This window comes from Trachypithecus francoisi, unplaced genomic scaffold (assembly GCF_009764315.1).
Source record: "Trachypithecus francoisi isolate TF-2019V2 unplaced genomic scaffold, Tfra_2.0 Lachesis_group11, whole genome shotgun sequence".
Lineage (NCBI taxonomy): Eukaryota > Metazoa > Chordata > Mammalia > Primates > Cercopithecidae > Trachypithecus > Trachypithecus francoisi.
In genome coordinates, this window is record NW_022681456.1 from 112,083,166 (window position 1) to 112,096,615 (window position 13,450).

Below are 13,450 nucleotides of genomic sequence, written 5' to 3' on the forward strand. Positions count from 1 at the left end.
TTCCAGCAATAGTACAAATACCTACATGTCCAACTTTCTAACAGAAGGTATATAAAATAATTAAAATAAATGTAGGCCGGGCACAGTGACTCACGCCTGTAATTCCAGCACTTTGGGAGGCCAAGACAGGCGGGTCACAAGGTCAGGAGTTTGAGACCAGCCTGGCCAACATGGTGAGGCCCTGTCTCTACTAAAGATACAAAAAATTAGCCAGGCGTGGTGGTGTGCGACTGTAATCCCAGCTACCCGGGAGGCAGGAGAATCGCTTGAACCCAGGAGGCGGAGGTTGCAGTGAGCTGAGATCGTGCCATTGCATTCCAGCCTGGGAAACAGGGCGAGACTCCATCTCAAAAATAAATAGATAGTAAAGAAATAAATAAATAAAATAAAATAAAATTGATGTAAAACTTGGATATCTTCACATTATTAAACTTGGGATCTGGGTACTATTAATTATTTCCCAGTTATATTCTGAAATGTCACTGTCAGTGCTTTCATATAGCATTTTTTAGGACCAAAAGATCAGTTTTATTTTTTAAGAAAAAGAAAAAGTTTCCATGGGCACATAAACCTTCCTTCACTCTGGGAAAAGAAGAGAACCTTTTTTTTGGGTCCTGATTGGTGACTGTGATCCAAAGGAAAACAAATTTTCAATGGTGGATGAAATTCCTTAATGGGCCAATTTAATATACTTTTCTTAGAAATACAGTAAAGTATGGGCACTGGCAGTCTTACAGCCCATAAAATATTACTTGGTTTCTCAGAGCTTTGTTACGATTAACAACTGAAAGCGGGCTACAGGGAGACTCTCCTCACTTGAGTGCTGCAATGTAGTCTTAAAAAGTCCAGGCTAAAAAGTTTTCCTGAGATTGGTTTGTTTTGCCTACACCACACATTGCACTAACTCTCTTCTGTTCTGTTTGTTATTGCTCTTTATTTTCCTACAATTCTTTTCAAAAACAGAAATCATTTTTAACCATTATCTGAAATCGTATTAAAAATTATTGCCTTCAGACAGAAAAAGTGTTAGTAGAAGTAAACCATAGTTACTATTGGATTCTTTAGATAAAACTAGGTATCCACAGGTGAGACAACAGTTTTTTACTGTATATTTAATGGTCAAAGGTTTGGTGTGTGAGATTTAAATAAACCATGTAAGAGAAAAAGAACAGTTGCTTTTGCTCTGATGCCAATTCTATCTTGTGACCTCATGATGCTAGGAAGGTCCGTGTTTTATGATCATCATCTCCAACACTCGAGGTCTTGCCAGGGAGAAGGTAAGGTGGGGTAAGGGATATAGATATTCTAAGAACCACAAGAAATCAGAGTGATACCACAAGAAAAACTGAAACTCTGATTTATTATTTATGGAGCTAAAAAGATTAAGAGATTTTCAAAAGGATGAAAGATACCAATAACTTTATTTAGATTTTGAGGCCAAATAAAGAGGCACATTTGACCAAAGAAAGGAGAGGTTGTAAATAAATTTTGTGCTAAATACCCACTAGAGGGAGCAAGGCAGAAGAGAAACATTTGTGGTATGCAATTTAGCATTTACTTTGTGATTAATGACTATTCTTCAGGTCAACAATCTAATGTTTTAAAATTCCAACATTTAGAAGTTCTTAGTTTTAATCAAATAATCTTTGGCAAACAAACTGCAGGAAGTTTAAAGCAAGGAAATATTTCCTTTTATCTAAACGTGTAAAAGATAAAATAAAACAATGTTTTTACAAAACACGTAAGATGAATTTGATTACTGCAGAAAGGGAATTTTAAATAATGAACAACGATATACACAGGTGCTAAAGTCACATCTTTACAGAAACTTAGGCTATCTACTGACAATAAAGCCAGTGTCCCTGATAAAAGAACACCATTAAAATAAACTGAAGTGAGGAAAAGTCATCTTTTCTCTTTAACTAGAAGTATCCTGCTAATATAACTCCTTTCCAATTAACATAACACTGACAATGAAATGATAATGGTAAGTACTTTCTTTGCTGGAATGTTTGTTACAGTCCTTCTTTTTCTGCTGATATGCAAATCAATTTCTTTTATTAACCGCTCTAAAGAAGTTAATCTAAAAATCCACACGAAAAACTTAATACACTGGTAGTTTGACTACAAATAGCTGCTTGCTGGATTTGTTCACTAATGAATTACTGCAACTTCTGTTTTAAGGATAAAGGAATTAACAAAGTAAAGAAACCCACTTAGCTTACACAATAAAGTTTCCCTTTTTTTTTTGAGTCAGAGTCTCGCTTTGTTGCCCAGGCTGGAGGGCAATGGCGGGATCTCGGCTCCCTGCAAACTCCGCCTCCTGGGTTCAAGTGATTCTCCTGCCTCAGCCTCCCGAGTAGCTGGGATTACGGACACGCACCACCATGCCCGGCTAATTTTGAATTTTTAGTAGAGACGGGGTTTCACCATGTTGGCCAGGCTGGTCTCGAATTCCTGATCTCAAGCGATCCACCCGCCTCGGCCTCCCAAAGTACTGGGATTACAGGCATGAGCCACCACACCCGGCCGTAAAGTCTCAAAATACAATCTTTTATTTGGCCAGTCAGGCACTTAGGAAACGGTATCCACTAAAACACTGAAATGGCTACATGATTCCAAATTCTTCTGATGAGCATCTCTTGCACAAAAGCAGTAATGCTTTTTCTTTGGGAAAACCTCTGAAAATTCAAACTTAAAAACTATGTTAGATATGTACCTTCCTGTGTAGCACATAAATAAAACATGGTATGGTAAATAAAGATATTACTCACCGTTTTCCCTTGGAGGCTCTGGGGACTAACAGACTGTAAAGTCAGGCCAGCTGGCACTGACCTTCTGTCAGGCACATAGACATGCTAGGAAAGTAAAGGTACAATGTAATTCTGCGGTAAAGTTTTTTTTTCTTGTCAATGTCAGCAAGGAGAAATCTTAAATTCATATTATGAAATACCATTTAAAATTGCTATTAGTGCTTATAAAAGATGATAGAGACTAAAATTTCTTGTGTCATAAAATACTAATGTGGAGCTGGGTGCGATGGCTCACGCCTGTAATCCCAATGCTTTGAAAGGCCAGGGTGGACAGATCACTTGAGGTCAGGGGTTCGAGACCAGCCTAGCCAACATGGTGAAACCCCATCCTTTCTCTACTAAAAATACAAAAAAATTAGCCAGGTGTGGTGGCGTGGGCCTGTAATCCCACCTACTCGGAAGGCTGACGTGGGAGAATTGCTTGAACCTGGGAGGTGGAGATTGCAGTGAGCTGAGATAGCGTCACTGCACTCCAGCCTGGGTGACACAGCAAGGCTCCATTTCAAAAAATGCTGATGTGGATGAGCAGAGTAATTCTTTTTTTTTAAGGCAGAATCTCGCTCTGTTGCCCAGCCTAGAGTGCATAGTGAGATCTCAGCTCACTGCAACCTCCACCTCCCAGGTTCAAGAGATTCTCCTACCGCAGCCTCTCAAGTAGCTGGGATTACAGGCGCATGCCACCACACCTGACTAATTTTTTATTTTTAGTAGAGATGGGGTTTGACCATGTTGGCCAGGCTGGTCTCGAACTCCTGGCCTCAATTAATCTGCCTACCTCGGCCTCCCAAAGTGCTAGGATTACAGGAGACATCCACTGTGCCCGGCCTGAACAGAGTAATTCTAAAATCTGGTTTAGAGGTTCTCAAAAACTCTTTGGCCTCAGGATCCCTTTATATTTTTAAAAAGAAAATTTAGTGGCAAGAGTGGCATTGTTTTACAGTTTTGCAAAACTTTAATGTCTGGCTGGATTCTTGTATCTGTTTCTGTATTTAATCTGTTGTGATAATCTCTTTAAGTGGAAGTATGTGAAGAAAATTTACCCTCAATATATACAGTTGGAAAAAAGGAAGAAAACTTTAATAGTTTTTCTTGATAATTATAGATGTTCATCTCTGGCACTGCGCTATAGCTCAAAAAAGTGGTATTTTTTTAAAGGTTAGTAACAAAGTGATATCTGAAACCTTATCAACGAACTTTTGATACTCTGTTACATTAATATCCACTGGTCTATTTGAACTTTAAATGAATCTTGTGATATTAAACACTGGTCATATTGGTTCAGTGAGTTACGCAATGTTCCAAATGTTGACATATGTCAGTATACAATATTAAAAAATCACAACTGTTAATATCACCACCAATCTTTAAGCACCGGAAAGCTGTCAAGTTCAGAGTGGCAGATACATGATTTCCAAAATTCTATTTTTTGCTTGAAAACTCAAACGCTGTCATCAGTGACAAATACTGTCAGTTGTTTTCCTTGAAGTGACAGGATAGCATTCATTTTGAGAAAGTGTGTCTATCAAATACCACGTCTGAATATTGATAGTTGTCTTTTGTTCAAGTAAAAATGCATTTCACAATAAAAGAAGCTAATTCAGTTTGCAACTCCGTCACGTGTTTTACTGGGAGACAACTGTTAGCACTTTGGTATGCCACAGAAGTGCTTTATGCATTTACCATTTCATCACAAGTAAACAGTAAAAGAATATGTAACAAAATGTTATGGTTCAATAAAATTATTTTCTATTGTTTCATGAATGAGATTTATAAGTGAACCTGATACTTCTATTTTTTTACTTCAAGTATGTGGCAGTGAAGGCTATAATGACCACTAGTATAGTCTGGAGCCACTGTCTTGATCTATGCTAAGGTGCCAGAAATGTTACCATCACTTCTGTACTACTAGCGCAAGTAGGAATACAATGAATAATGCTTTATTACGATTATAAAAATAGTTTTGACTCCCTGAAAGGGTCATGGCGACAGAAGCCCCACAGGGTTCCATGAACTACACTTTAAGAACCACTGATCTGGATCAAGGAAGAGGACAGGATAGTTTGAAAGAAAAATTTGGCAATTTTGGAGAAGTCTTTTAGGAGTAGCAGTAGTAGACGGTCGGGAATTGGGTAGAGAATATAGATTCATCTCATATTTGCTGTCAAAACAGATGATATATTCTGGCCAAGAACAAGAAAAATACGATTAAGAATGACAGCATGTAATTTAGAGCCAATTGTTACACCAAACACATTAATTTGTATTAGATCAGATTTTTCTTATGTATTATTACCATTTTTATCAATCATGATTTAGTCTTTGGACAAAGTGAGGAAACCCTGAACTTTGTTACAATGGAGTTCAAAGTGAGCCTTTTTTGTGAGGCAAATTAAAACTTTCTTCAAAGGAAAATTCCTGATTAATTTATTAATCTTTATAAATATTTATGGAAGTATCAAGCAAATGCTTTAGGTAATAATGCAGCTGAAGGATTCAGCCTGTCACAAGGGTAAGAAAAGAGCATTTTAAAATAGTATAAAGCAATAACTTATTACTATTTTTTGAGTCAGAGTCCTGCTCTGTCGCTCAGGCTGGGGTGCAGTGGCGCAATCACAGCTTACTACAGCCTCAACCTCCCAGGTTCAAGTGATCCTATGGCCTTGGCTCCCCAAAGTGTTGGGATTACAGGCACGAGCCACTATGTCTGGCCAAAGAATTCTTTAGTATGAAAAAAAAAAAAGTAGTTTAGGATAGACATTAGGGAACTGGCTGTGTACTAGCTGACTAATCAAAGCCACTGCTTTAGCATTATGAAAAGCTGATTGATACAAAGCACTTTGAATTCACTTCAAGTAATCTATACTAAGCAATGCTTAAACCAACTTAATATACAAAGTAAAACATGATCTCCATTTTTTAAATGTATATATACCATTAAGCTCTAATATTAAATTGAGTGTTTAAGGAGTTATCTCAATATGCTATTATTGTTGGTTAGAAGATAAAGTTAACACTTTTATCCTCACGAACAACAGGATGAGCTTGATACAAAATTTCAGGTATGCCAGAAGACAGTAGGTGTAGTTTGCAAGTGTATAAAAAGCCAATAACAATGAATGTGGTCTAGGCCAGGCACAGTGGCTAATGCCTGCAATCTCAGCACTTTGAGAGGCCGAGGCCAGTGGATCACTTGAGATCAGGAGTTCAAGATCAGCCTGAGCATCATGGTGAAACCATGACTCTACTAAAAATACAAAAATTAGCCAGGTGTGGTGGTGCATGTCTATAATCCCAGCTACTCGGGGGGCTGAGGCAGGAGAATCACTTGAGCCCGGGAGGCAGAGGCTGCAGTGAGCTGAGATTATGCCTCTGCATTTCAGCCTTGGCAACAGAGCAAAACTCCATCTCAAAACAAAGCAACAACAACAAAACCAAAAACAACCAATACAATGCACGTGGTGTTAACCTACACGGAGAACTTATGAGATATGGTATCAAGCAGAGAATACAGAATGCATCTGCTCAAAAGAACTGCTCCTGTGTTCCTGAGAGATGAAGTGTTGCCATTAGGTATTTTTTATACATGAGATTTTAATGTTGTAAAATATTTTTATTTATTTTTTAAAACAAAATAGAGCTGCCTTGCTTACTTTCTCCTCATTCTTTTGTCTCTCACATTTAAAATAGTATACTAGAAAGAAAACACAGCACTTATAAGGTAGTGAGTTAACATAAAATGAGCAGCTATTTTACCTTAGGGTGATGGGCCCTGTGTCTGCGGTCTATTGTCACATCTCCTCTCTGAATTGGTGAAGACACTTCCGATCTGTAAGTTCGTTGAGGGGAGTATCCCTGATAAGCAGCTATTGACCCGTGGGATGGTGATGTGGGAATAGAGTGCATTGTCTGGTCAGAAATATTTACCATGGTTTTGGGACTACTCAAAGTACTGTGTCGAGGGAGGGTGCTCTGTTTGTTATAAAACTGACGCTGCTGCCATTCGTAGAGCTGCCACATTGTGTCATCTCTCATGGACCTCCGTTTCTCCTCCGCTCCCGGTCCTAACGTCTTGTCATGAGTGGAAGGGGCTACACTGCAGATACTTTCAGGCCTTGTCTTGCTGTTTCTTGGGAGTGTTCTATAACCTTCTGGGTAGCGGGCCATAATCTGGGCTCTGTGGCTTGGCATATTTCTTGGTAATGTTTGGTAAGAAATTACTCTAAAATAAAAAAATAATTAAAATGTAAACATGAAGGAGAGTTATTTTCCAAATTCTAAATTAGAGTACATTTCTTTTGTTTCAGTAAGTAAAACATATACTAGAATTTTTTTTTTTTGGAGATGGAGTCTCGCTCTGTCACCCAGGCTGGAGTGCAATGGCGCGATCTCGGCTCACTGCAACCTCCGCCTCCCGGGCTCAAGCGATTCTCCTGCCTCAGCCTCCCAAGTAACTGGGATTACAGGCGTCCACCACCATGCCCAGCTGATCTTGAATTCCTGACCTCAGGTAATTCACCTGCCTCGGCCTCCCAAAATGCTGGGATTACAGGCATGAGCCATCGTGCCCGGCTTAGAATGTATTTTTTTTAAAGATTGAAATATTATACAAGATATACACTATTAACAGATTTTAATCTTTTTATGAAATTCAATTTAACAAACTTAACACAAGATAAACAGCACCTATATCAATTACACAAAATATTATTAGTTCCACACAATGTACAGTTTGATTTAAAGATGAAAGACTATTATACTTCGTTTGAGAAATCAGAGCACTAGGATTTCTATGTATGGATGAACTATGAAGTGAGTTACACCCATACAGCATAAAGACAGGAAATAAATTACTGCAAGTATATGTTGACTATTCTGTTGGATGTTTTCTTTCAGGAAGTATGGTTATTTATGGGAGTAAATACATCAGTACATTTGGTTTGAAGGAATAACTTCCTTTCATAGCTTTTCCTAAGCTGAAATATAAAAATGACTTGGAGTTGATGCTCAGAATTCTATTAAAGATAAAATACTTAAATATCACAGTATTTCAGATATAAAACTGCAATCTCAGCAATTTTGTAATGTTTTCAGCACAGTAATTAATATTCCACTTCATAGATGGTGGAATATTTCTCAGGAGCCTTTTTAAAGCAATCTAAAAATGCTTCATGTACATTATGCATGCAAAGTATAGTTCTTTTAAAATGCTATTTTTGGGAATTGGATATGTAATTGCATACTAAGCACAGAATACTATCATTTCCAAAAATCAAAGAATACAATTTCAGTTTACTACTTTTAAAAAAGCCACTTTGATAAAAACACTATTTTGAATTTATAAAACTATCACAGTGCCTTGGCTGGGCGCGGTGGCTCAAGCCTGTAATCCCAGCACTTTGGGAGGCCGAGGCGGGCGGATCACGAGCTCAGGAGATCGAGACCATCCTGGCTAACATGGTGAAACCCTGTCTCTACTAAAAAATACAAAAAACTAGCCGGGCGAGGTGGTGGGCGCCTGTAGTCCCAGCTACTCGGGAGGCTGAGGCAGGAGAATGGCGTGAACCCGGGAGGCGGAGCTTGCAGTGAGCTGAGATCCGGCCACTGCACTCCAGCCCGGGCCACAGAGCCAGACTCCGTCTCAAAAAAAAAAAAAAAAAAAAAAAAAAAAAACTATCACAGTGCCAACTTCATACTAGGTGAAATTCATGATATAAAAAAGATTTTTAAAAGTTAGTTAGGGGAGGAGTGAGCCAGAAAAAAAGAGTCAATTAAAAACTCTATGTAAAGTTAACACGTGTGTTTTCCTATTATCTTTTTTTTTTGTAGATAGTGTTTTGCTCTGTTGCCCAGGCTGAAGTGCACTGGCACAATCTCAGCTCACTGCAACCTCCGCCTCCCAGGTTCAAGCGGTTCTCCTGCCTCTGCCCCGAGGAGCTGGGACTACAGGCACCAGCCACCAAGCCCAGCTAACTTTTTGTAATTTCATAGGTTTTGCCATGTTGCCCAGGGTGATCTCGAACTCCTGAGCTCAGGCAATCTGCCCGCCTCAGCCTCCCAAAGTGCCAGGATTATAGGAGTGGGTGCCCAGCCTCCTATTTCCTTTAGATGCAGAGGTGTAGGTATAATTTAAATTCTAAATACAAACATACTTTTTTTTTTGAGATGGGTTCTCACTCTGTCACCCAGGGTGGAGTGCAGTGGAGTACACTGCAGCCTCGTCCTCCTGGGCTCAAGTGATCTTCCTGCCTCAGCCTCCTAAGTAGCTAGGAATACAGGTATATGGCACCATGCCTGGCTGATTTTTTATTTTTCCCAGACATAACCTTTTAACCACCACCACCACCAGAAACATCTAGATTAGAAAAAACAAGATTAGGCTGGGCGTGGTGGCTCACACCTGTAATACCAGTATTTTGGGAGGCTGAAGAGGCAGATCGCTTGAGGTCAGGAGTTCGAGACCAGCCTGGCCGACATGGTGAAACCCTGTCTCTACTAAAAATACAAAAATCAGGCAGGCATGGTGATGCATGCCTTAGTTCCAGCTACTCGGGAGGCTGAGGCAGGAGAATTGCTTAAACCTGGGAGGTGGAGGTTGCAGTGAGCTGAGATCGTGTCACTGCACTCTAGCCTGGGTGATAAGACAGAGACTCTGTCTCCAAAAAATAAATAAATAAACAAATAAATAAAATAAAATAAAGAAAATGAAAAAGCAAAATTAAATCACAAGTATTCATCTTATACTATCATCTCCATGGGCATAAATTTATATCCTAACATCAAAATCAACATAATTCAATGAACTAAGTGTGTGGAAGGGTAGGGACTCCACAAACTCAGGTTTCCTGATCTCTTCTTTCAATGTTTAGTTAACAACTTTTTCCTAATATTACATGGGCCCTTACTGGTTGTGAAAATGTCAGAGATACTGGTAATTACATGGGCCAGAAGGGATGAAAGATTTGATGGGAAAATTATTTGAACATACTCTTAATCATCGGGGAATCCTTCGCTGATAATCTGGATATAAGAGCTCTCTTTTGACCCAAAGACCTGTCAGTAACAATGCACAAATACTGCTATATTATAGTTACAAAAAGATTTCAGGCTGGGTGCAGTGGCTCACCCCTGTAATCCCAGCACTTTGGGAGGCCAAGGTGGGTGGATCACTCAGGAGTTCAACATAGCAAAATCCCATCTCTACAAAAACTAGAAAATATTAGTCGGGCGTGGTGGTGTGCTCCTGCACTCCCAGCTACTTAAGGAGGCTGAAGCAGGAGAATTGCTTAAACCTGGGAGGCAGAGGTTGCAGTTGCAGTGAGCTGAGATTGTGGCACTCCAGCCTGGCCAACAGAGGGAGGGCTCTGTCTCCAAAAAAAAAGAAAAAGAGAGAGATTTCATTGTGATGAGGTGTAATGAGTTGAGTGCACTGGACTATGAGGCACCCAATTAATAAACTGCCTGCATAATTGGTATCTATTGGGGTAGTAAAATTATGTTACCTTTATACTAAGGGAAAATCTCACGTTAAATATACCTTCTCTTTGTGAGTTAAAGCATCCAGAGGGGATATAGTGGGAAAACAGTAAAACAGGAAAAGTGGTTGATCAAAAATCAAGACAGTCAAGCGCTCTGAAGTATTCATAATGTGTGGGTTGGGCCCTGTTGTAGAGATGTATATTGAACCTGAACTGTCAACTATCATATGATCATTAATAGCAGGATATGTATATTTTTAGTAAGCTTGGTTAATTAATGACATTAAAAGGCTCTTCTGTCATCTTTGGAACCACATTTGGGGAATTTTAATTAAAAATTAAATTATTATCAAGCAAATTTATTTTTATCCCATATATTTCTAGCACTTTGAGACCTGTTTTTCAAAACTACAATTCCCTTTAGTGACTTTTTTCCCCAAAGAAATTCAAATTAAGCAAAGTGTGATTTACTTTTAACTGAAAGCTTAAGAAATGAATACTCTAAGCTCCTGCATCAGATTTAGTGCCCCATTGACCAGCAGCTGCCTGTCAAGCACCATAAAAACCCTTTCCCTGTGATTCTGCCATGCAGAACAATGGCTTAAGGACCATGCATCTTAACAGTGCCTGCCACTCAGAATGAAACTTTAAAGCTTTGTTCACAGATGCAGGGATCTACTATTTGACTAAATATTAAACCTTTTTCTTCCTATGAGAACTTTAATAATAAAAGGCTTTCATAAAGCTTTTAAAAAAATGATTTAGATATTGAATTACAATTATTTTCTTTCCACCAATAAAAAATCATTTCATTATAAAACACAACTATTTTTATGATGAAGTTTATATCATAATGTAGATGATATTTTCTTATGATCCAAAGTGGACTCAAGCTATTTCAAAAGAACATCTAAATAACAGTATTTATAAAAACTGGCATAACAGTTAACCCAAAAATGTAGGAGGAACCCAGAGAAAACCTTAGCTCAAAATAACCTAAAACCAGCCTTCAGAAGCTGTTGGTCTATGTCCAAAAGAAAGAAGTCACAGAAAGACTTTACTGATATGAATTACTCATAAAGGAACCTAAAACCAGTATTTATACTTAATAATTTTTTAAAAATCCTCCAATTTCAAGATATCTGTTGACTCTCTATATACATTTTTAAACTTAAAGTATGATTTTTGGGGAAAAGTGATTCTTCTTTGAAGTGAGATTTAACTTGGTGAGCAGAGACTCAGCAATCTTCTGATTTAGATTTTTATTATTTTCCTGAAAGTCATTACTTTCCCAAGTACTTTCAAACATCCTTTCATTTTTTTCCCCCAGAACTGCTTCCTGTTTCTGTCTAATCAAATTGTATTAATTTATTTTCCTGCTAGTAATATACGAACTTATTCGTGTTTGTCATTCATCCAACATTAAGTAATCTAATTTTTATTCACCTGTGCCTTCATTAATTCATTTATTTATAATTTTGGTCAATCTGGTAAGCAAAAAATAATGCCTAATTGATTCTTTAATGTGCAATTCCCTGATTACTGCTAAATTTGAGCATTTGCCAGTTCTGTTTTTAAAGAAAATTGACAAATAAGATTATACATATTTATGGTGAACAACATGAAGTTTTGACATAGATATATTGTAGAATGGCTAAATCAAGCTAATTAACATATGCATTACCTCACATAACCCATCCAACCACTATCTTCTCTTTTCCCAAATCTTTTCTTTGCAGTCAAAGGCACCAAAGCACCCTAGTTGCCCAGGCCAAAAAGGCAGGGTGCTATTCTTGATTTCCCTCAAGAAACTTCCAGATTGGAGTGCAGTGGCGTGATCCTGGCTCACCGCAACCTCTGCCTCCCGGATTCAAGAGATTCTCCTGCCTCAGCCTCCTGAGTAGCTGAGATTACCAAATGTCTGGTGAGCACCAAAATGTCTGGTTAATCTTTGTCTTTTTAGTAGAGATGGGGTTTCAACATCTTGGCCAGGCTGGTCTTGAAATCCTGGCCTCAAGTGATCCGCCCGCCTTGGCCTCCCAAAGTGCTGGGATTACAGATGCGAGCCACCTCGCCCAGCACCAAACTTAATCTTGAGCAAGACGGGTTTGCAGTCAAGCACATCAAAGCAACCAACTAGACTTGTCAATTATATCCTGAATACATCCTCTTCCTCTTCTCACTTCAATCACTTAAGTAACTTTTGAACTTTCTCCAATTTACTCTCCAGATCTCTGAGACACCAATCTGAATACATCTCTCCTAGCTTATGTCTCTAGCCTTGTTCTTCACTCACTGTTTCCCCAGTCACAACCAAGTCATACTGGATTTCTTTTGATTCTTCTGTTCTCTACCAACCCTGGAGCTTTGCATATTTAAGCCATAACATGCATGTCATTCTTCATATCACAGCTTGTGTTTTGCTTCCTCTACAAAGGTTTTCCTGGACTCTGAATCCTTAAGATTATGTTGGTTGTCCCGAAATGTGTTCCTACAGCACCCTGGTCTGCCTTCATTGTATCTGTCACACTAAATTGCATCTACTTATTCAACTGTCTCCTCTAGTAGAGAATTATCTTTGTGAGAACCTGGACTGTATCTTTTCATTATTTGACTTTGCAGTCTCACAATTAGCAAATAGCAGTTGTACAATAAATATATTAAGAAAAAGTGCATGCAAAAATGAATAAATGCTCACATAAATACATTTACTTTTCATTTTTTTTAGAGTTGGGTTCTCACTGTGCTGCCAGACTGGAGTGCAGTGGCACAGCCATAGCTCACTGTAGCTTCCAAGTCCTGGGCTCAAGCAATCCTTCTACTTCAACTTCCCCCAAGTAGTTGGTACTACAGGCATGCACCACTATGCTTGACTAATTTTTAAAAGTTTTTTCAGAGATGGGGTCTTGCGAGGTTGCCCAGGCTGGACTCAAACTCCTGGCCTCAAATGATTCTCCTGCTTTGGCCTCCCAAAGTGCTGGGATTATAAGCACGAACAACTGCTTCTGGCCTTGTATTTAATAGTTATGTGCATCCTGATTTAAAGAAAGCCCAAGAATAAGACTGAAAATTAGGGAGCAGTAGGCCTTTGCTGCCTCCATATTACTTGTCTCAGAAGATCCTTACATTGCACCAAGCTGCAGAAACTGGTAATGGAGGTCA

The 13,450-nt window shown here is 38.7% G+C and overlaps 1 protein-coding gene across 9 annotated transcripts in view; it reads right to left on the reverse strand.

Moving 5' to 3' along the window:
* PLEKHA5 (pleckstrin homology domain containing A5) overlaps positions 1-13,450 on the reverse strand; it is a 260,555-nt gene that overhangs the window by 92,143 nt on the left and 154,962 nt on the right. For all 9 annotated transcript variants that reach the window (XR_004439999.1, XM_033222732.1, XM_033222724.1 and 6 more), the window contains 2 exons: positions 6,567-7,032; positions 2,775-2,858 (listed from right to left, as the gene is read on the reverse strand). Coding sequence is in view for 8 of the 9 variants with exons in the window: in XM_033222732.1 (XP_033078623.1) it covers positions 2,775-2,858; positions 6,567-7,032 (550 nt within the window). In the remaining variant the exon portion in view is untranslated. The remainder of the gene's footprint in view (positions 1-2,774; positions 2,859-6,566; positions 7,033-13,450) is intronic.